The 20,242-nt window shown below is 42.4% G+C and overlaps 1 protein-coding gene across 1 annotated transcript in view; it reads left to right on the top strand.

Annotated features, from left to right (window-relative positions):
- The window catches only part of EEPD1 (endonuclease/exonuclease/phosphatase family domain containing 1), a 108,491-nt gene extending 88,249 nt beyond the window's left edge, over nt 1-20,242 (top strand). The window contains exons 3-7 of the mRNA XM_019509051.1: nt 7,133-7,243; nt 9,631-9,765; nt 11,663-11,795; nt 17,645-17,839; nt 18,321-20,242. Coding sequence (XP_019364596.1) covers nt 7,133-7,243; nt 9,631-9,765; nt 11,663-11,795; nt 17,645-17,839; nt 18,321-18,520 — 774 coding nt within the window. The 3' untranslated portion in view covers nt 18,521-20,242. The remainder of the gene's footprint in view (nt 1-7,132; nt 7,244-9,630; nt 9,766-11,662; nt 11,796-17,644; nt 17,840-18,320) is intronic.

Consider the following 20,242-nt stretch of genomic DNA (forward strand, 5'->3'; position numbering starts at 1 on the left):
TTTTTTTGCAAAAATCTTGTTGGTCTAATAAAAGATATCATCTCTGCTATGAGTCTTGATTGCCTATTTTATAGATGGGAATTAATGCTCAAAGAAAAAAGAATGAAAACCACTTGCCCAAGGTTATGTGGATGGGGAGTTGGATCCAGATCTTCTGGGTTTCCATTCCTTGTGTTCTGCTAATTGTAGAATAATCAAGGTAAACATAAAGGGTATGATTCTCCTGTGCTCCACACTATGCTCAGCTGTCCATGCCTGTGCCAAATAGATGAAAATGCTACCAGCCTGCATAACTAAGCAGAGAATACTGAGCTGATTGCACCTTAATGTCCACTTTGGACTCACTGGCTAAGTACAGATAGTGCCTGAGGCTGAAGTGATTCAGTCTTTGCAGGGTAGTGTAAACTGCAGAGATTAAATTGAAACAGGAGTGAACAGATATTTACCTTTGATTCAGGTAATGCATCTACATGCCTGCAGTGGTTCAGGCCAGAAGCCAGGGGGCACTAAAGCACAGCTCTCTGGCATGTAGCTAGCATGGGTGTGTTTGCTTCCTCTTCTGGCTGCCCCCGAGGTATCTGGGATTTGCAGTCTACAGTCACAGCAGCAGGATTCTGCATCACTTCCTCTTCCTGCTTCCAGGTGCCTCTTGGATTTGTAGTCCACAGACACAGCCAGCACTAAGTAAGCAGGGCAGGGCAGCTCCATACTCGGAGGAAGGGAAGTTTAACACCGCCCCCCACTTCCCTGGCCCCAGGCCCTAGCTGGAGTTTTCTTGTGGGGGAGGGAGGACAGTGAGCCAGCCAGTGAACCAGCCCTCACTGCTCCAGCTACAAAGCAGAAGAGCCAGACCAGCCATGCTTTCTGGAGCATACAGCCCAGCCCAGCCCAGCCCAGCCCAGGGCTGGAAAATGCTGGGATGCTGGGGGAACCGTGATTTAATTTGAACCAGGAAGGGGTCCAGGACAGAAGTTCCATAAACTGATTTGACCTCAATCAGTTAAGTCTGATACTACATTCAACCACGTTTATCTTAAACCAGTTTCAACCATTTTGAAACTGGTTAGTGTGCACTGAACTTCTATTCTGTTACAGGTTTAAACCAGTTTCTGATCACTTAAACCAGTTTATGTGTAATGTCTGTCCCTAGCCACTTTTGCATGGAAGTAATGATAACGCAAGTTCAGGAGAGTGGAGTATCAGGTCCATGGCAGTTGCCTAGCCTGGCTAGTTGAGTAAGTGAAATCCCTACGACTTTCTCACTACACAAATTTTCCAGCAACAGCATATTCTGTTTTCCTAGAGAATCAGTGTTAACTCTAGACATTGCAACTAAAAACTGAAGGTCTGAAGAGTATTTTCAGGAAAAGGAGAACCTAACTCAGCATTCTTTGCTTAGACTTCACAGTAGCTTGGAGAAGAACCACGGGTGTCTCATCCTGATTAGGAACGGTATTTTCGGTTGTGAGCAGAAGTAGGCTCCCCCTGCGTGACTAGTGGAAGGAACAGAACTCAGTTCAGGTAACATGCTTCTGGTTTGATAGGGCTCTCAAAACAAGGGGAAGTGTAACAACAGAGGGTGAGACAGGCAAAAGGAAAATGGAGACTTGTGGAAAGGTCCATTAGGTGTGAAGGCTGTGGAGAGTGGCAGCCAGAGCCATGTAGGGTACAGCAAGTCGGGGCAACCACCCCAGGCCCCGCACTTTGGGGGGGCCCCGCAGAGCTGGGTGGAGCAGCCCCTTCCTAGAGCTGGCAGCTCAACCCTGCGCCGTGGAAGAAGCATGAAGTCTGTCTCACCACACATAAGTAAAATATCTGCTAATGTTATGCTGTCAGATCAGTGATTTCAGAGGTGTGTTTCCAAAGGTATTGACACCTTTAAATCTAATTCCTCTGTTCTTAAGAACACATGTTTCCAGGGATCAGCTGCCTCTTTGCACTGCTCCTCTCCAAAAAAAAAATGCTTATTAAAGCTGTTTCTGCAAGCAATCTGTTTAAGAAATGTGAAGATGGATAAACAAGGCATTTTACACATCGGTTTTTTGTGGAAGTGAAGTCAGCACTGTTTCAATGAAGTATGTTACCATTTACATTTACTCTAATACCCATGTGGTTCAAACACTGCTATAGAAAATTAACAAACTGGACAGTTAATTGCTTTGAGTGTCTTTCTAAAGTTCACAGAGTGATTACTTTGCAGAAGCATACTGTGCCATATTAATGGGCTCACATCAAGCCTCTTTTTAAGTGTGATTTTTTTTTTTTAATGCTTTTGTGTCTGCAATTTAAGGATCCTCTGAAGGAGAATTGCTGATTAACAAGAACAACCTGATTACAAACTACTTTATAAAAACTCCAGTGTGTGTTTTCTTGGGTCATGTTTGTTTTCCATGTGGGTGAGTGCTCTCACACCTTTGCTTCCAGGACAGAAGGTGTCCACTTCAGAGCAGGCCATGGGCTCAGACCTCGCCCTGATGTTCCTTTTGTAGAGCAGGACGGCACTCAGATCTGCCTTCCTGTGGAGAAGGCAACTCAGAATGGCATTGCAAATGGGAAATTCAGAGTGATAAAGGATAAACTGTGGTATCCTGTGAAACTCGTCCTGTCTGACTTAACACAGACTGCATATGGGAGGCTCTGTTAGTAAACACAATTACTGCATTGCTATAGTTAACCTTTTACATAAAGCAGTTATTCTGGCTGGCACTGCTTAATGTGATATGAAAAAAAGGTTGTGATGGTGGTGAGGGGCCTGCCGCTCCCCCCCCCCCACCTGCCTGGTCCAGCAATGATCTTTGCTTCCATCTCCTAAATTAATCCCATCTCTCCAGTCAGTTCTGCCCTCTGAAGAACCTGCAGGTTGTTACACCCTCCTCTCTGCCCTTCTCCCTGCAGCTCCCACAACAGTTCCTCTGCCTGCAGCCCCCATCATTTTTCCCTCTGTCCCCAACCACTTTTCTGCTCATGCAGCAGCTCCTGAGATTCCTAGGAGGGGTTGCAGCAGGGTCTCTCTCCCCCTTCTTAAGCTGTGTTGTTTGGACCAAGAGGAAACAGGAAAACAGGCCAGAGGAGCCATCCAGTTGCTCTTGGGGGGTAGAAGGGAACAGAGTAGCCCTGAAATGCTGGGATTCTTTCTTCCTGTGAAATGGTGTCATTGAGAAGTAGAGAGAAGAGGTCTTACATTTCCTGAAGCAGTCAAGGTTGTCCTGCTGGGCTAGGGACAGACATTACACATAAAGTGGTTTAGATGATCAGAAACTGGTTTAAACCTGTAACAGAACATAAGTTCAGTGCACATAAACCAATTTCAGAATGGCTGAAACTGGTTTTAAGATAAACCTGGTTAAATGTAGTATCAGATGTAACTGATTTAGGTCAAATTGGTTTATGCAATGTCTGTCCAAAGCCCCTTCCTGGTTTAAGTTAAACCAGAGTCCCTCAGCATCTCAGATGTTTTGCAGCCCTGGGCTGGGCTGTCTGCTCCAGAGATCAGGACTGACCCCACCCCTCTGTTCCCTAGCCAGAGCTCCAGTGGAGACTGCAGGCACAGCCGCATCTGCCTGGCTTCCTCTTGCCCCAACCCAGCCCAGCCCTCACCATTCACTGCCTAAGCAGGGATCCTCCCCTCTCTTCCTCCCATCTCCCACAGCATGGACCCCAGCCTCATACCCCATAGCTGGCGTGTGGTATACTAGCTAATGCTGAAAGGTGTGTGTGTCCAATTTCACTGGGACAGGACAAAGGCAGACAGGACAGTGTCAGCTTAGGGCTTTTTGGAGCTAATCAACAGGTCATCTGGTAATATCCCTCCATTCCTTCCTTGGAAAAAGCTGTTTAAGAAGAGCTTTAACTAATGAGAGAAGTTTTTGTTTTCTTGCTGGGCTGCTAAACACTGTGTTATCAGCTCCTTGCTGGCTCCCTCACCTGCCTGGTTTGCAGACAGTATGAAGATGCAGGGAGAGGGAGATTGAAAATCTTAGTATCATCAACATATGCATGCACCGCACACCTCCCCTTTGCCTCAGTGTGCTAGCTGGGGGCTGGCAACACTCCCACCCCTTGAGTAGTGAGCGGGGAAAAGCTTGGGACAGTGCAGGCAGGGTGGGGGTTTACACACCTTCCTAATCAAAGCTTCCTGCTGGGGCTTGGCCATGTCCCACTTCAGCTCAGTACTCTGCAAGGGAAGGGAGGGCTGCTGTAGTGCCCCTTGGCCTCTAGCCTGAGCCACTGCAGCATGTGCCTACATTTCCTCAGTTCAGAGGGAATGTCTGTACACTTGCAAATCGGTTTGACCTAGCCAAGTTAGACTAACCAACAAAGATTGAATCAATTCAGGCTCAGGCTTTTTGAATGTCTGTCCCTAGCCCTGGAAGTTTGCAGTGGGGTTGGCAGCCAATCAGAAGGGATTTCCTCCTGTAGATGGTACACCTTCCAGTGATTTCACTTGTTATGGAAATTTAATTTCCTAGGTCTGTGTTCCAGTATATTTAAACCTGCTTGGACAACAAGAACCAAAATTGACTATCTGTAGCTGCAGCAGTAAAAACGGGGTAAATATAAGAAACATTTGCAAAGGAGTGAGCTGGTAAAGGCAGTTGTTGCCATCATTATTATTGGTTGGATTCAAAGCTAGACTCAGCATTCATCCAGGATTTAAGAAAATAAGGTACTCCATAGCAAAATGCAGTGGATGGATGATACAAGCAGCAGAGCCCCTTCAGTTCCCTTCCTTCTAGACTTAAAAATCCTGAATTGTTAATGCTTTGAAAACCCTGAAGTCAGAAAAAAATCGATAGGAAAAAACTCAAATTAATTTATTCTTTCTATGAGAGGCAGGAATTTCTTAGGGTGAATGATATCTTATTGGACCAACTACATAGTTGAGATAAAGTTAGACAAGCATTCAAATGCAAGTTCTTCTTCATTCAGTCTCCGATCACAGGAAGCCAGGCACAACATAGCCTTCTTTATTCTTTATGGGGGTGGTTTGCAAAAATGCAAGCTTTTGTTCAAAAGTTTCATCTGAATGTTTCTCATTTGTCCAAAGGATTCTTTCAAAATGGATTTAACAGGGACCTAATTTAGCTACGTAAGTGAATAAGGACTATTTTTTAATGTTGGCTAGGAGTTTACCCATATTTCTACATTGCACAAGGTAAAATCTAATGTCCTCTGCCTTTGGATTTTATGTGCAGAACAGCATTAAGAAAAGCCCTTCTCACTTGAGCAAAAATTCCTAAGCAAGCAAGTGCACATTCTCTTGCAGAAGAAGCAGGTCATCTTTTATATTCTCTACTTTGAGGAAACAAATCAGAGCCTTGTAAGATCAATTTGTAGCGTTATACTAGTTCACTTGCAAGTGCTCTTTTCAGTAGTGGATTTCTTTAAGATCTTTACTCATTACTATCCAATGCTCAGTTTGCCTTCTGACCTGCCATTTTAGCCACCTGCAGCATAAAAATAAGTAAACTCCTTGCTTAGATTTACAACAGAACTCTTACCTCTGACAATAGTTTTTGTTTGATGAGTTAAGTAAATTATCTAAATGGTAGAAAGATGTTGAGCAAAAGTATCCCTGGTGCAAGTCCCATGGAATGGTTGTTATAATCAGGGATTGACAATGTTTTTTGGCAGAGTGCCAAAACACCTGAAACCTTGATTTGTAAGATGTTTGCGTGCTAGGGTGGGGATCTACAAGGGGGCCCAATCCTTGTGGTGGCAGCACATCCTGCCCAGGAGCTCCTCTCCCTGCTGCCAGAGTCAGACTGCCTGTTTTGGCTTAGGCCCTGGGTTTATATGCCCTAAATACCCATCCCTCTTTGTCATGTGGCTCCGTAGCCACACACAAAGGAGTTTCCCTTTTTAAATCGAGGGCCAGCCTGTGCTCCTACCACCACAGCTCCATACAACCAGCCTGGCCTGCTGCATTCTCTTAAAGCAGGGGCGGGCAATTATTTCAGGTGGAGGGCTGCTTACTGAGTTTTGGCAAGCTATCGAGGGCCACATGACAGGCAGCTGGGGGTAGCCAATATTAATTTTCTAAGTGGCGTTATAAAGAGTAGCATGGCTTTAGCATACTTAACAGTGCTTGCATTGATCTGCATCTGTTGTACTTGAATCTGTGAGCCTGTCCCTGTGATTCAGCCAAGCTGTACTCAACCCAGGCTTCAAATGGCATGAAGGAAAGGGTGCCTGTGTGCCTCCTTTCTCCTTAAGACTGCCAGAAACCTCTGTAATCCTCTGACATAAGTTGGAGTAACAGGAGCTCTGATGCAAGGACCTGTTATGTCAGCCAGGATCATCAATCCACAGCAAGCCTCTGACCACACCTTTCCTCCTGTTTTGTCCGTTCCACCAAGAGACTTCTCAAGGTTTGGAGTAAAGCCAGCTCTGTGCTGCACAGGGATTTCCTGTACTGTAGGAAACCTCGGCTGGGTTTGCCCACTCCCTGGCCTTTTTCTACCATTAGAACAGTACAGATGGGTTGAATAACCCCAGGGGTCTGGCCCTCTGACGGTCTGGGGGTTAAAGTAGTTATAATCATTGGAGGTAGCACAGAAGAGATCCTTTCAAGTCCAACAAGGTGGCTATTGCGTTTTACTAGGAATGGTGTTTGGAAACCTGCAAACCCTCTAACTCCAGCGCAGTTATACATGCTTGGGATAAATTAGCTGAGGACTACATTTCTTTTCTTTTTTAAAGTGCACTGATATACTCTGTCCTGAGCTGCTTAAAAAAGATTTAAATTTAAAAAACAGATGCAAGTTGGTGCAAACTGTGGTCCATTTTGTGCAAAAAGAGTTAGTGTCAGTGTTTCTGTTACATCCTAGCAGAATGCTTTTCTTTGGTCTGTATTAACAATCGGCCTTTTCCCTGGTGTCCTCAAACTGGCACAACGTAAGATACTGCAATCTAAGCCTCAGTTGGTGTAAAATGACATCACTGTAGTGAAGTCAAGATGGTTGGCTGAGGAGCTGGCCCCAAGTCTGTAAATGGAGCACGTTTAATATTTCAGTACAGTTTATAGTCTGTCATCAAGAGTATGTCTTTTATTAATGCTGCTGTAGCTTTACTGCTCTGGTTTAAGCAGGGGGAAATACCTCCTACAAAGATTATGCTTTTTTCTTTGCAGTTTTGTATGGAGTTGAACCAGCCAACTCTGCCAAACATCCGCAAGTGGAAGGGCCCTAGAGGATGCTGGAAGGGTGTTGTTTCCGAGAAGCCCTCAGGCCAGCTACATAAGGTACGTTAATCCCCAGCACTTGACCTTTTGCTTCACTTTGTTTTGCTCAGATCAAGGACATATTTTTAATTTAAGCCAAAGCATTCTGCAATTTTTTGGCAAGGTTGCAACTCTCTTGTGATTTGAGCTGACTCTTCATATGGTTTTTGGTTTGACTTTGCTATTGATTTCTAGAAAGAATCATTTTTCATAATCCTTAGGAATACTTATGCTAGGAAAAAAATGTATATAAAAACCAATATGTGTAGCAAAGGTCAGGAGATAGGCCTGCATTCTGCATCCTGACATGCTGAAGTACTTCCAACTGCTTTTCTGTTAGTTGACTAAGCTTGCTATATGATAACATGTTGGGTAGAAGTTAGAAGTTTCCAGTGTTCTTCCTTCGCAAATGAAGACCACACAGATAGTCCATTCAGCATGCTCTTCTCATCTGGAAATGTAGTTTATGCTAGACATTCCATAAGCTGCATCACATGTATTTAAAATATGCTGTAGTAACATTAAAGAACAAACCAGTCAGACCCTACAATGTTTTTTCCACACAGCATTTCCTGTATTTGGAAAATTGCAGTGAAGTCTTTATCCTGTAGTGCAGTAACACTTGCTTAGTTGCATCTCCTCTTGCTGAATATATTCAAAATATATTGAAAAAATATATTAGTGTACAGTGGGCTAACCCATTTCAAGCCATTTTCTTTCCTTTGTTGGAGATGCTTTCCCATTGGGATTTATTGCAAATGTCTTTAAACTACAATAAACTACAGCATTTAAAAGTTTTGCAAACTATCCCCATTAATCTTACAAAAAAATTAAGTATTAACTGGCTGTATCTAGAAGTCTTACTTGGGTCTTAGTCTTCCATGTCAGCAGACTGAGTAAGGGCTGAATCAAAATCATTATTAACTCTCGTTTTGTAGATAAGGACCTCAGAGAGAAGGGGGATGAATGATTTACCCAAACTACAGAGGAAGTCTGCACCCAAACCATGAACAAAACTTTTTTTTTTCCCATGGACTCGTGTGCTTTAGCAAATAACAAATCTGACTATGCTATTGAACCATTTACTAAGCCAAGAAATTAATCAGTTAATGGCCCAGTAGGAAAGACAGATGCAAACATTCTGTACATAAACACATTACAGTAAAGTAATGCATCTTTGTTGCCTATAGTACTTTCAGGACAAACTGCATCCCAAGATATTCTCCTGTGTTAAATAATGCAAGAAAATAGATTGTGTCTGAGGCCTGGGCTTCCATGCATCCATTTTATTTGGCAGAGGCACCTCCCATCACATTTGCCTTGTCAGCCCATCCAAATATTGATTTCTAGTAGTCACTTTAAGAGAAAATCTGGAGCCAGGGAATGGAGGGAACAAGGGAAAGTGTTTCCCCTTTGCCTCATCTTTGGTTATACCCTCTGATAGATATTGAACAATAAATAGTCTTTTGCTTGATAAAATAATTGTGGCACTATTTCAAAGCAGCAAGCAGTCCCAAACTTAGCTAGCAAAGACTAGACTAGCATGCCCTAGTGCTTTCTTATAAAGCTTATGGAACTATTTCTTTATAACAGCTGGAAATGGACAGCTGTTCTCTGGGGTGGATTTAACTAGAATTTATTTGGAGGGAGGTATTAAAAATGGCAGTACGTGTGTATGTATGTGCATGTGGGAGAGCAAGAAAGACCGGTAGTGAGAGAGTGGTAATAAGACACCGGCCACCCCAGCATGAGCTCACAGAGGCATTATAGCTGAGTCAGGTCTCCTGGACTAAATAGGGAGCAGAGGTCAGAGGAGCTCCTACTATGTTCCTTGAAAGGCTGTAGCTTATGCTCCACCACTGCCCATGAGGCTTGGAGCCATACTACTAGTGCAATACCACAGCTTACCAAATTGTTGGCAGAGATGAGCAGTGCTGCAAGGTTTATGGTTGTAACTCCACTGGAAAACAGTCATAAGTGGCTGTAAGTAGCAAACCAGTATAATTTCAGTCGTTGGCATAAGCAAGTTTCTTGGAAGTCAGTGGAAGTTGTAGGCTGAGATGCTGCATTACATCTGAACTGAATTTGGTCAGTGGAACATTTAGGTAACTTGAATGATTGGAGGAGCTTACTGTCTATCATTTGTAGCTTTGCATGTTTCATCTCCCTTCTCCCCTGGCAAACATAATAAGTTAAACTTATTTTACCTTCTGAATTAACATGGATTTTTCCATTTTTCTCTGTTACATGTTTTCTTAATCACTGATGGCAATGCCCTTGACTTCCCTGGGCGTTAACATGCTGTAGACTACAGAGAGCTGAAGTTAACCCTATGCGTATTATAGTACAATGCCAGAATGTTTAGTGCTTTCTTTTTTTTTAACCAGCTTTTCCCTTTCGAATTTTAGGGTGTTGAATATTCAGGCTTCCTCTGGGACATGACTGCTGGCATTGAGCTAAGAGATGCTTCTTGTCAAGAGAATGCACACACCAACGGCAATGGGAAGCACATCTATCCTCACCCTTATCTTGCCCATTTCAAGGTAGTTGCATGGTATTGGGTTTGCCGTCTTAGTTAAGTTTTTATTAAAATTAATTATTAGATAGAAAATCTTAAACTGCTACATTGGATGAATCATTGGATAAGTAAAAGTTGCCTGACCTTGACTGGAAGCTGGTATGTTGGCTTGCTGCCTGATTGGTATAGCATTTTGACTATTATGATAAAGCATGAAGAGATGTATCTCTCCAGACTGAACAGGCAAAGGGAAACAGAGTTCAAGACCAAGAAGCACCTGCTTCCTTCTGCTCCCATGAGTTGAGATATAACAATAATCAATGGGTTTCAATGAGGCTCATTGTGGAGCAGGAAGGTGGAATATTTTCACTGTGGCATGTTACACCTTTCTGTCTGCACAAAGGAAGTTCCTGCACACTGAGCATGCCTACCCGAGGCATTTACTGCAGATCTGACTAATTAGCCCTGCAGTAAAATGCTGGCTTCCACACTTGTGGTGCTATCAGGCTGAATTAAACTAATTAACTCCACTAGGATACTGCTGCCATACACAAGTACTATCCTGTGGCAGGGTTATTTACTCCACAACGCGTGTGTAGTTGCTGACGGGGCTGGGGCACTAGGGTGCTATAGTGCAGGGGCTGCCTGCTGACTAGCCCTGCACTGGAGCATCCTTGTCCCCCAGCCAGCTCCTCTGCAACTCCTCGAGCTGGGTTGATGCAATCCCAGCCTGGGAGGCTGACCCCCGGGGCTGCTGTGCCCCAGCTCAATGTTCTGTGGTCCCAGGCGCACATGCAAATGCAGTGCTTGGGATCAATAAGCCTGTGCCAGTTTATTCAGCCATGCTAATTTCATGTGTAGACACACCCATTCATTCCACAGACTCTGATGGGGTGGATTTGGTGACATGAGGCTGAATGCGACTTTGTCTGTGGCAATGGCCTCATTCAATGCCATCTTTGTTCCACCTGCCCTAAATGAACTGCTCTAAAGGTAGAGCAGGTTGGGATAGAGTCCAATAGAACGTGACCATAAACTTTTTTTTTGTGGGGAGGAGTAGACAGGACAGGTTACATAGTGCGGACACACAAGAGCTACAGAACTCTTGAGAGGTGTGCCGGCTGATCTCTCTGACGCTAGTCAGGCTCAAATCTTGTTTGTGATGGAGAAATGTAGGACCAGTTGCATCACAACATTTCCAAGCTTTATCACTGACTCAACACATGTAGGAGTATTAGCAAGCTAGAGACATGGATTATCCTTCTGAAATAGTGTCCCCATCTACATGTCTGTGCTTGTGTGAACATGCCAGACCTACTCAAAGAACCTGCCTGCAAATGAAATAGCATGATGCTGCAGTTCAAAACAGGGGAATTTGATTTGAAGGACTTGGATGCCTTTAATGATGTTTGTAGACTTTTCTTAATAAATACAGACAGGGCAAAAGTCTGTTAGGGACAATTAACTCTTAAGAAAGGTACTTGCTTTCCATATACATCACCTTGTGATCTGTATTCTAGCCCTTACCTTAAGTATATGTTCACTGGACCCAGTGAGCAAACAGGTGTTTTGTGCTTGGTCAGTATGACATTTCAGTACTAATCATAATTCAGGATACTTAATACTTGTAATAACTGAACAAAGTTGGCATGATTTGTTTTTTCTTTGTCATGGCATGTACTGTAGTTATACCCAATCCAAAGAAGGTAATAACTTACAGAAAGCAACATGTCCAGAACAGAATGGCTAGAACTGTGTTGCAGCTGGATCTGTTAGATATCTTCCTTGTACTTTTTAAAAGAGAAGGCCTAGTGACTGAGCCTAAGAGTTAAAAACAGGTGCTATAAATGAAATTACATCACTGAGGAGCCTAAGTCTTTGTGAATGTCCCAACCTCTTTTCCTCTGTTTGCTGTCATTTAGGTTGGAATGAATGATCTAACACTAGTTAACCTTCATCTGGCCCTGTCACATTCAGCTGGAGAGAACACAGGGAAGAATCATGATAGCCACAGATTAGCAACCTTTGCACAGACTCTGCAGGAAACACTGAAAGGTATGATATTATTTTAATCCTAGGACACATGCACAGTCCTACCAACCTAATTAGAATTAATTAAAAACAATCCAAGCTAGTGGATGCATGTTCCATAAGCACCCTGTGGCAGGCTGCTTGTCTCAGGGGCTGCAGCCCTAGCTGCAGGTAGTAGGAAAATGATTACAGGCTTGCCTGGAGGACTGGGCCAGGTAAAAAAGAATTGGCTGGCCCAAAGGAAGTTAAAAGGCTCCCAGGAAAGGGGGAAGAGAGAAGGAGGAATATATGGCTAGTGACTGCAATACTGAGCCTGGGGTACTTTCTCGGGGTCTGATAAAAGACTGGAAGATTTGAGATAACTGTGCATTGTGGAGCCAGAGGCTGTAGTAGTGATCCAGGAAATTCCCTTCAGAGAGAAAGAGAGAAGACTGCGATGCTAAGTAAGCATCACTGAGCTGGAGTTGCCCTCTCAGGGTCTGGAATAAGACCTAGGCTGCGAGTTAACCCTTTTGTGGTTGTGCCTGTGTTTGCTGATTGCAGGTTTATACCGTGTCCTGTGGAGCAAGTTTGCCCAGGAAAATAAAGACTGATGATGTAAACTGACAACCCAGTAAACACCCACATTGTCGTTTTACAACCCTTATTTATATTTAAAAATATGCATTCTGTCCTTCAGTGAATTTCTCAAAGTATGTTTCTCCAAATCTTTGTTGTTTTAGTCACAAACTCCTTAGGGCAGGGATTATCCCCTTGGGTTGGGTACATTCTCATTGCTTAACAATTAACAGTCATTAAGACTCAGAGGCCTGCTTCAGTTTCATACTGATTTCCCATTGACTTCAGTGGAGGTACTCCTGATTTTACTGCAATTTAAGACCCAATTCCAGGAAGCATCAGTGATGTCAGTAGAACAATTCGCATGCTTAATGGTATGCACACATTTAAGAGTATGCTAAAAATGGGGCCCAGATTAATTCAGACTCCAGCCTGGTGAATCTTCAGAGAGAAAGAAATGTTACATTTTTGCTTGTGCGAATCTGTCTCTCAGGTTTGGAAAGTGCCATACATCTTTCAAATTGTCTGATGCTCATTAAAGAAATAAGAAAAAGTGAAAAACCAGATTCCAGTCTTGTCACACTGATGTAAATTTTGAGTAAATTCCAGAGGGGTTATGCTGGATTAACTAAATGAGAGTAACATTTGTAATTTAATTGATAGATTCTTTAGTCTAGCTGTTCCATTTCTCACCACTTCTTTTCCTGACACTTTTGGGTTGAGCTCAAACAGTTTCCTATGAGGCTAGCAGTTCTTATTATTGTTGATGCTAGAGGTCTTTTAAAGATAGGAAAATCTAGTACCTTGTTTATTATTTAACAAAGGCATAAGAGCGTTAAAAGGTTCTGTAACAATTTGGTAATTTTCAATGTGGCTGTTTTGCAAGGTCAATCACTTGGAAGAATCTACACATCTCCATGTGTGCAGTTTTTATGACTACTCTATTGTTTTCCTTTGAGCTGCAAGATGTCAGTCAGGGCTATTTTTAAGTTCTTTTCACTTAAATCTTAGTCCTAATAACTTGAAAGGATACTTAAAAAAACAAAAGGATTGTTTATATAATCACTTTGAGCCAAATTCAGACTTGACATAACTGGATACACTTTACGGAAACTAACAGAGGTGCCTTTACACTTGGTCTGACTTTGGGCCTACTTCTTTAGGAGTTTTATTTGTTCTTGTTTTGACTTTCCTGTGGTTGGAGCATTAGTGCAGTCTGGTTGAGTTAGGTACAGCTTCTCACCTTAGGTAGGGATTCAGATTACTTGTTTCATTTAGAGAGTGCAGTGCATCTTTTTCAGACTTTGAATATTCAGTCCCTAATTAAGAATGAACTGTGAGTGCACGCATAACTTTGCAGAAGTCAGTCAATCTTCTGAAGTCATTTACTTGAAGCTACTTTGGTGAGGGAGTGTCTGAGGCCATACATCTCCCTTGAAGAGAAAAAAACCAAGACTGCTAACTGTGTAGCGGCTAGCCCTGCCATCATTGACATTAGCAGTCTTATCATTCATTCTCAAACTTCATTTCCTTGAAGAGGACATTCAGGAAAGTTGTGACAAGATATCTCTGGGACCTTTCTGCTCTCTTTCAGCCTCATTTTAGCTTTGGATATTGTGATTTTAGTGGTTTTCTTCATCAGTATTCTTCTTGCCCTGGATAAAGGCTCTTTGTCAGTCTGATTCTTTTAGGTCTTTGAATTGTGTTGGGTAGGCCTGGTCAAAAGCAACTGTGAGGATGGGCAGGATTGTTATTTGGAAGCTCTGTTACATCCTCTTTTTCAAAATACCAGAAGCTGTTTTACTGAATAACTGTCCCCTGGCGATTACTCTCTGTAGGGTTGAGGAAAGATCTCTTCTTTTGCCTTTGCCTAACGGCAGGACTAGCATGAAATAGTATGAAACTGATTCTTTTTCTGCTTTCACAATTACTAGCTGAGATGGGGCATGGGTGGTTATAAACTGGCTGAATCTCGATTGGGACAAAGGGAAGGAGAGGTGGTGGTCATCTCAAAATGGATAGGGTTACCTGCTCTTTCTTTTGTGTGTTGGTGGATTGTCCGGTCCTTGTCAGAGTTGGGTACTTTTGCACCTCAAATGCAGAAGCTGAGAAAATTCCCAGGTAGCTGAGATCAACAGATATATTATCCCATCAGTGGTGGGCTAGGAGATTGGAGACCTTCCCTCTTTGATGCAGACTTCATTTCAGTTTACCATGTCATTGTCGTGTCCATACTGGACAAATGCTGTCAGCTCGTGGGTGGGGCTGCACTGCTCAGAAGTTTCAAATATTGAAAATCCTGTTCCCTTGCTTAATCAGGCAGGGGCTGCTGTGAACATACAATACCCGCAGCCCATGCATTGCACTAGTATCCCACCTGCTTCCAGGAGCAATTCCTGGTGTCAGTCATTTTAGCTCCTTGGTTTAAATCTCAGCAGAGAGCTCTAAAGACAGTGACTCAAAGCAATATGATGGAATAGCTATTTAGATTCATAAGGGAAATTATAGTTCAAGGATTCAGTAGAAATGATCACATCTGTGGAGGATTAAAAAGCTAGTGATAAGGTTCTTGCCTCTTTGTCCTCTTTGATCCACTTTAGGCATCTATGTAGGCTTTTAAAACAGCACGTTTTGTTTGTATCACTAAATTAGAAGCATGCAAATTAACCATTTGCTTCCAGAGTGAGTCTGTCCTTATTTGTTCAAGTTAAGGGTCCACCTGAGCCTAACAGCCCTTAGAACTAGTTTAGACATCCCAGTTTCTGTAGCTAACAGCACACAAGGGAGTGATGGGGTCAGCATCACATTCAGTTGCCTTTTACTCCCCAGCCCAAATGACCAGGGGACATAGATCTAGGTCAATTGGGGAAAACCTTTGGCATGAGTCCAGAGCAGGGCTTGAACTCATGCCTCTGGAAACCTAGCCAGGCCTCATCTGCCCTGTCATTGCACCCAGATATCTTTATCCATTAGTCAAGCATCTGTCCTGCCAGACTAAGGAGATTGGGATGTTGCATTGTATTACTGAGACTGCATTGATCTGGTTCATTTTTCTTTCTTTTATCACATCTACAATGTGTTTGTTTGGAAGGAATAGACACACCAAACTTAATATGGGTGGCAACCATCCTGTGCATATTTGCACAAAAAAATAGAAGTGGCACTTTACTAATTAGAGATTGAACAGTGGGAATGTTACATTTCAAGAGGATACCTTCATGCATTCACTTATAGCTGTGGTTCTCAACGGTTTTAGACTCAAGGTGCCCCTCAGCAGATTCAAGGCACCCCTTGTTAGATAAAAATGCCAGCTTTTAGTTTTGACTCTTTTTTGACTGCAGAAATGTAATAGAACAATTCTTTTATTGCAAAAAACTGAGGAAGACGACAAGAGGTCAGAATGTTTTTAGCTATGGATTTCTGTTTGAAATCTCTAAGTTTATCTTGTGTAGTACCCCACAGCACCCTTGAAAGGATCTCAGGGCTCTTCACTGGACTCTGGTTGAGAATCACTGACTTACAGGATTTTAAAATAGTATTAAAATGGAGTTAGAATATGAACATAAACTAATTGCCTCCAAAGTGATTCTGCCCTAATGCATTAGGCAAGCATTGATTCCCTCCCCCCCTCCTCCCCCCCCCAGTGATTCAAATGGCACTGAGTGTAGCACAGCTTATTCTTTTGAACCTGGGGAGGGACGCCACTTTGCAAATTGAAAAGAAACATCCTGGTGTTTGTGATCATCTTAGTAACATGAAGTTATTGGTAGTTTCTCTACCAGTTGAATTATTTTTAATCGGACAAAAGCTAATTCCGCACCCACCCCTTTTGTTCCAAATACTGCAGCATGGGTTTGCAGCGGGCTGTTTATTTATCTAGCTCATAACTGTGATTCTTTTTTCCATGTCAACAGCATAGGTAAAAAAAAGATATCATCTGGGAATAGCTGAATAGGGTTTGTTGTTTAACTTGAGCTCCCTCTACTGGCTGAATACTTCTATAGCAAACAAACATAATGTGTGGGTTGTACATCAATGCTGGATATCAAAAACACAAAAAAGAACAAGGAATTTAAAGTAATTTTCTGATGTCAACTTTTGGGCTGTTTCAGTGTACCTGTGGCTCTGTTAGCAGCCTACCTATTGTCATTTAGCAAGCTATAAGGCAAGAATTTCATTGGTTCATGTGGAATTTCATGTGGTCATCCCTGAGCTGCTGGGATTGGTTTGAGTTAGGTACCAACAGTGTGTTTGTTAAGGAATGAACGGCACAAAGATGTCTATGGCTTGATTCTCCACTCACAACAGTGTGCAGCAGGGATCTCTTGACAGCCTTGGAACTACCCAGTAGGTATATGAATGTGGTCCAAAGTCGTATTTCTTATTTCAGTGATAGGGCTGAAGTTTTCAAAATAAGATACCATACCTGGGAACTAGACAATTTTCTATATGTATTAAGGGTGGAATTTTTAAAGGATGAGTGTGTTTCTCTGAAAATCCTGGTCAGAGAGAGTTCTGAGGCCCCCCAGGACTCAACAGGATCTTTGAAATTACTTGGGCAAGTAAGAAAATAAATACAACTTTCATTGTCCTCTTTATTATTTCTGATTACAAAGAAAGATGTTGCTGTATTTACCATAAGGTTCATCGGTTTCCTTTGGCATTTCTGGGTATATTTCCTTTGACATTTCCAGAATGATTTATGGTTTTAGAAAAATTGTTCTGTAATATAGTGATTTTTGAGGCAGAGATGTATACTTGAGTAAGATTGTGTCATCTTGGGAGTCTCCCCAGAATGCCTCATGAATCTGTCTCTCTCAGCAAAACTAAAGCAGAGCATCAGGCAAGTTTAGTTCAAAATATAGATCTTAACAAAAATAGAAGCCTTCTACAAAGTTTGGATTTCTGAAAAAAACCTACAAGGCCAAAGACACTTGGTGGTAGGAGCTGTCTGTCATTGCTTACAAAAGAACACTGAGGAAGGTGAGTGAAGATGACAAGGTGATGTGGGTTGTAACGAGGATAAAATCCATAAAGCAAACAAGCAGCATGAATTATGAAATGTGCCGTGGTTTTTCAAAATTCTTTTTTTTTTTGTTTTTTTTAATTGTGGTCATTTGAATGGCTGGTAGTAATATAGGGATTCAGTAAAGAAGATTTCTAATATAGTATGTCGTGTTAAGGAAACAAGCAGCCCCATGCAGAGTGGATCCGGCATTGTTACTTATCAGTTATATCTTTCCCCTATGTCCCATGTTTAATCATTGAATTTTCTTTTTCCTGCATTCTTCTTTTTCCTTCCATAATTTCTCCAGGTGAAAAAGATGTGATCATCTTAGGAGATTTTAACCAAGCCCCAGACAGCAGCGACTATGATCTGTTAAGAAAAGAAAAATTCCATCACCTAGTCCCTGCAAACACATTTACAAACATCAGCACAAAGAACCCTCAAGGATCTAAGTCTCTGGATAACATCTGGATCAGCAGGAGCTTGAAAAAGGTTTTCACAGGTATACCTTTTTTCCTAGTCAAAATAATAGTTTAAAATACCTCCTGTATAACCTTCTTAGGTTGGTGTTTGGCTTGCCTGTGGGTAATGTTGCGCTATGACAGCCTACTTGATGTCAGTGGGACTGCTCATCAGAGTGGGTTTACTTGTGTGCCTAGGGCCTGGTCTGTACTGCTCACGTTTGAGGCAGCAGACCCTATGGCAGAGAGCTGAAAGTGAAGGAAGACATGCACGCTCCTTCTGCCTGTTGCCATAATCCATCTTACAGCGGTCACTTCCGAGAGCGCACTTTACGCTTTTGTGCCTTGACAGTGCCAATTGTTGTCTGCCACTGGCACTTCTGCAGCAAAAGCTGATACATGTAGGCATTGCCTATGTGTTTGCAGCTTTGGGCCCTTGGTCTTACATGGTTTAAAATGACCTCTTCTTGCCCTGACCCCTTTTCATACTAATCTTTTTCTCTGCTGTTGTTCTTCACATAGGTCACTGGGCTGTGGTGAGAGAAGGTCTTACAAATCCCTGGATCCCTGATAACTGGTCCTGGGGTGGAGTAGCTTCAGATCATTGCCCCATATTAGCTGAATTTTACATGGAAAAGGACTGGAACAGAAAAGACGTGACCCGAAATGGAAATGGGGTAACCGTCGAACGTAATGACTCAAACACAAAACATGAACGATGATGATGTAGAGCATGGCCCCTCTGTTCCAATTTCTGAGGGGGCAGTCAGCAGCTCCCTTTGCTTGAGCCTCAACTGTGAAACAGAAGCATCTTTCTCTCCTCATTTAGAAAGCATCCAGCGCCTGCTCTTGAAGTTCCCTCCTTTGTGCACCTCACAGATGATTTTAGGGCATCTCATTGCAGTAGAGCAATTTGTAACTTTTTCTGGGAACACCATGGACATTTCTGTGCCTGGAGCTTTGGATGAGACTCATACAGAAAATAAAATGCACTTTTAATACTGTACAGTAACTCTGTTAAAATGCAATAGAAAAATATGTGCTTGTAGTTGATGTTAGCTGATTCCTTGTAAAGTGCAGCAATAATGGATCCCTCTTCCCACCAAAAGAGTGAGCGGGTAGGGAAGAGACCTTGGAAACTGTCTGTGTTCTTTTAAATTTGGCTTAGCACTTGAAAGAATTGGTATGATGTGTTCTTGATTGCTTCAGGTAAAAGGGATTGCACTCGATGATTCCCAAGGTCCCTTCCAAAAAAGCATTAGTCTCTGGCCAATATATGATCTGAACTGAGAATTACACTGGGCTGAACCAATGCTTTCCATCTCCTTGCGTAAGCCCAGAATAAGATCAGAGAAGCACAGTTCCTTCTTATTCTCTGGATCCTTCCCACTCCCCCACAGTTCTCATGGGAGATGGGAATATACTTGGCAGAGTAGCACCTTAGAAACTAATTTGTTCAGAGAGATGTAAGCTTTTGTAGGCTATGGACAACTTTATCAGATGCTATGAAACTTCCATAGTGTGATACTCTGGCTAGCAACTAGGGGCTACCACCCTCTGGTTCCTTGCTCAGGAGATAATATCAGGTGAGTATCCCCTGCTCCTAGTTCTTTAACCTAAGAAAGTCTGACTGAGCAAGTCTCTCTGTGTGAGGAAGTTTCATTCCTATTACTGTGCCTGTTCTAGAGCAAGACGACTTCAGTCAATAGGCTGCCAGTCCAGTGACTGCAACCAGGCCATACCTTTGCACATGTACAAAGTTAAAAAATTCATACTTAGAGCTAAGCAGGAGCGAGATGAAAGTATTGCCAGCTAAAATGAACAATTCAGCATTCGCGAAAGGAATGTGTTGAGTCTGAAAGAATTTGAGTGATGGCACTGCTGACTGCTCCAGGCTCCATGGGACAATTTTCATGATTAATGGAAAGAAAAGGCTTATAACAGATTGTTGTGTGATGGAGAGAAAGGAAATGACAACAGCTTTGTATTCAGGAAGGTTATAACTGAATGCTTAAAGGCAAAATATGTTAATCTCCTAACAGCATTTTCACTGTCACAAGTTTTTGAAGTACTGTACTGTCTAAACTCAAACAGCAGTAACTAAGTAGTATTAGTTACAGCCCCCTTGTTATTTTTGCAGGGGAAAAACCCCTATTTTAAACAGATTTTCTTAATTTAAAGGTTCTGGAATAAAATAAAACAATTTGGACCAGATCTGATTCTGATCTGCTTTTCATCATGGGCTAACTCCTATGAAGTCCATGCGAGTTATAGCACGATTAGTGAAATCAGAACCAATCCTTGGGAAATTTGTAGCAAGATGTTCAAGATCTTAGAAGAATTTATTTTCTCTCCCTCTCTTTTCTGTTTTATTAGCTAATGAATACAGCTCAAGCAGACACAACTCTATTACACTGTTTTTTTAAGGTTGGGAATAAAAAAAA

The sequence above is a fragment of the Gavialis gangeticus genome, unplaced genomic scaffold, assembly GCF_001723915.1.
Source record: "Gavialis gangeticus isolate Ggan-Ray unplaced genomic scaffold, GavGan_comp1, whole genome shotgun sequence".
Taxonomy (NCBI): Eukaryota; Metazoa; Chordata; order Crocodylia; family Gavialidae; genus Gavialis; species Gavialis gangeticus.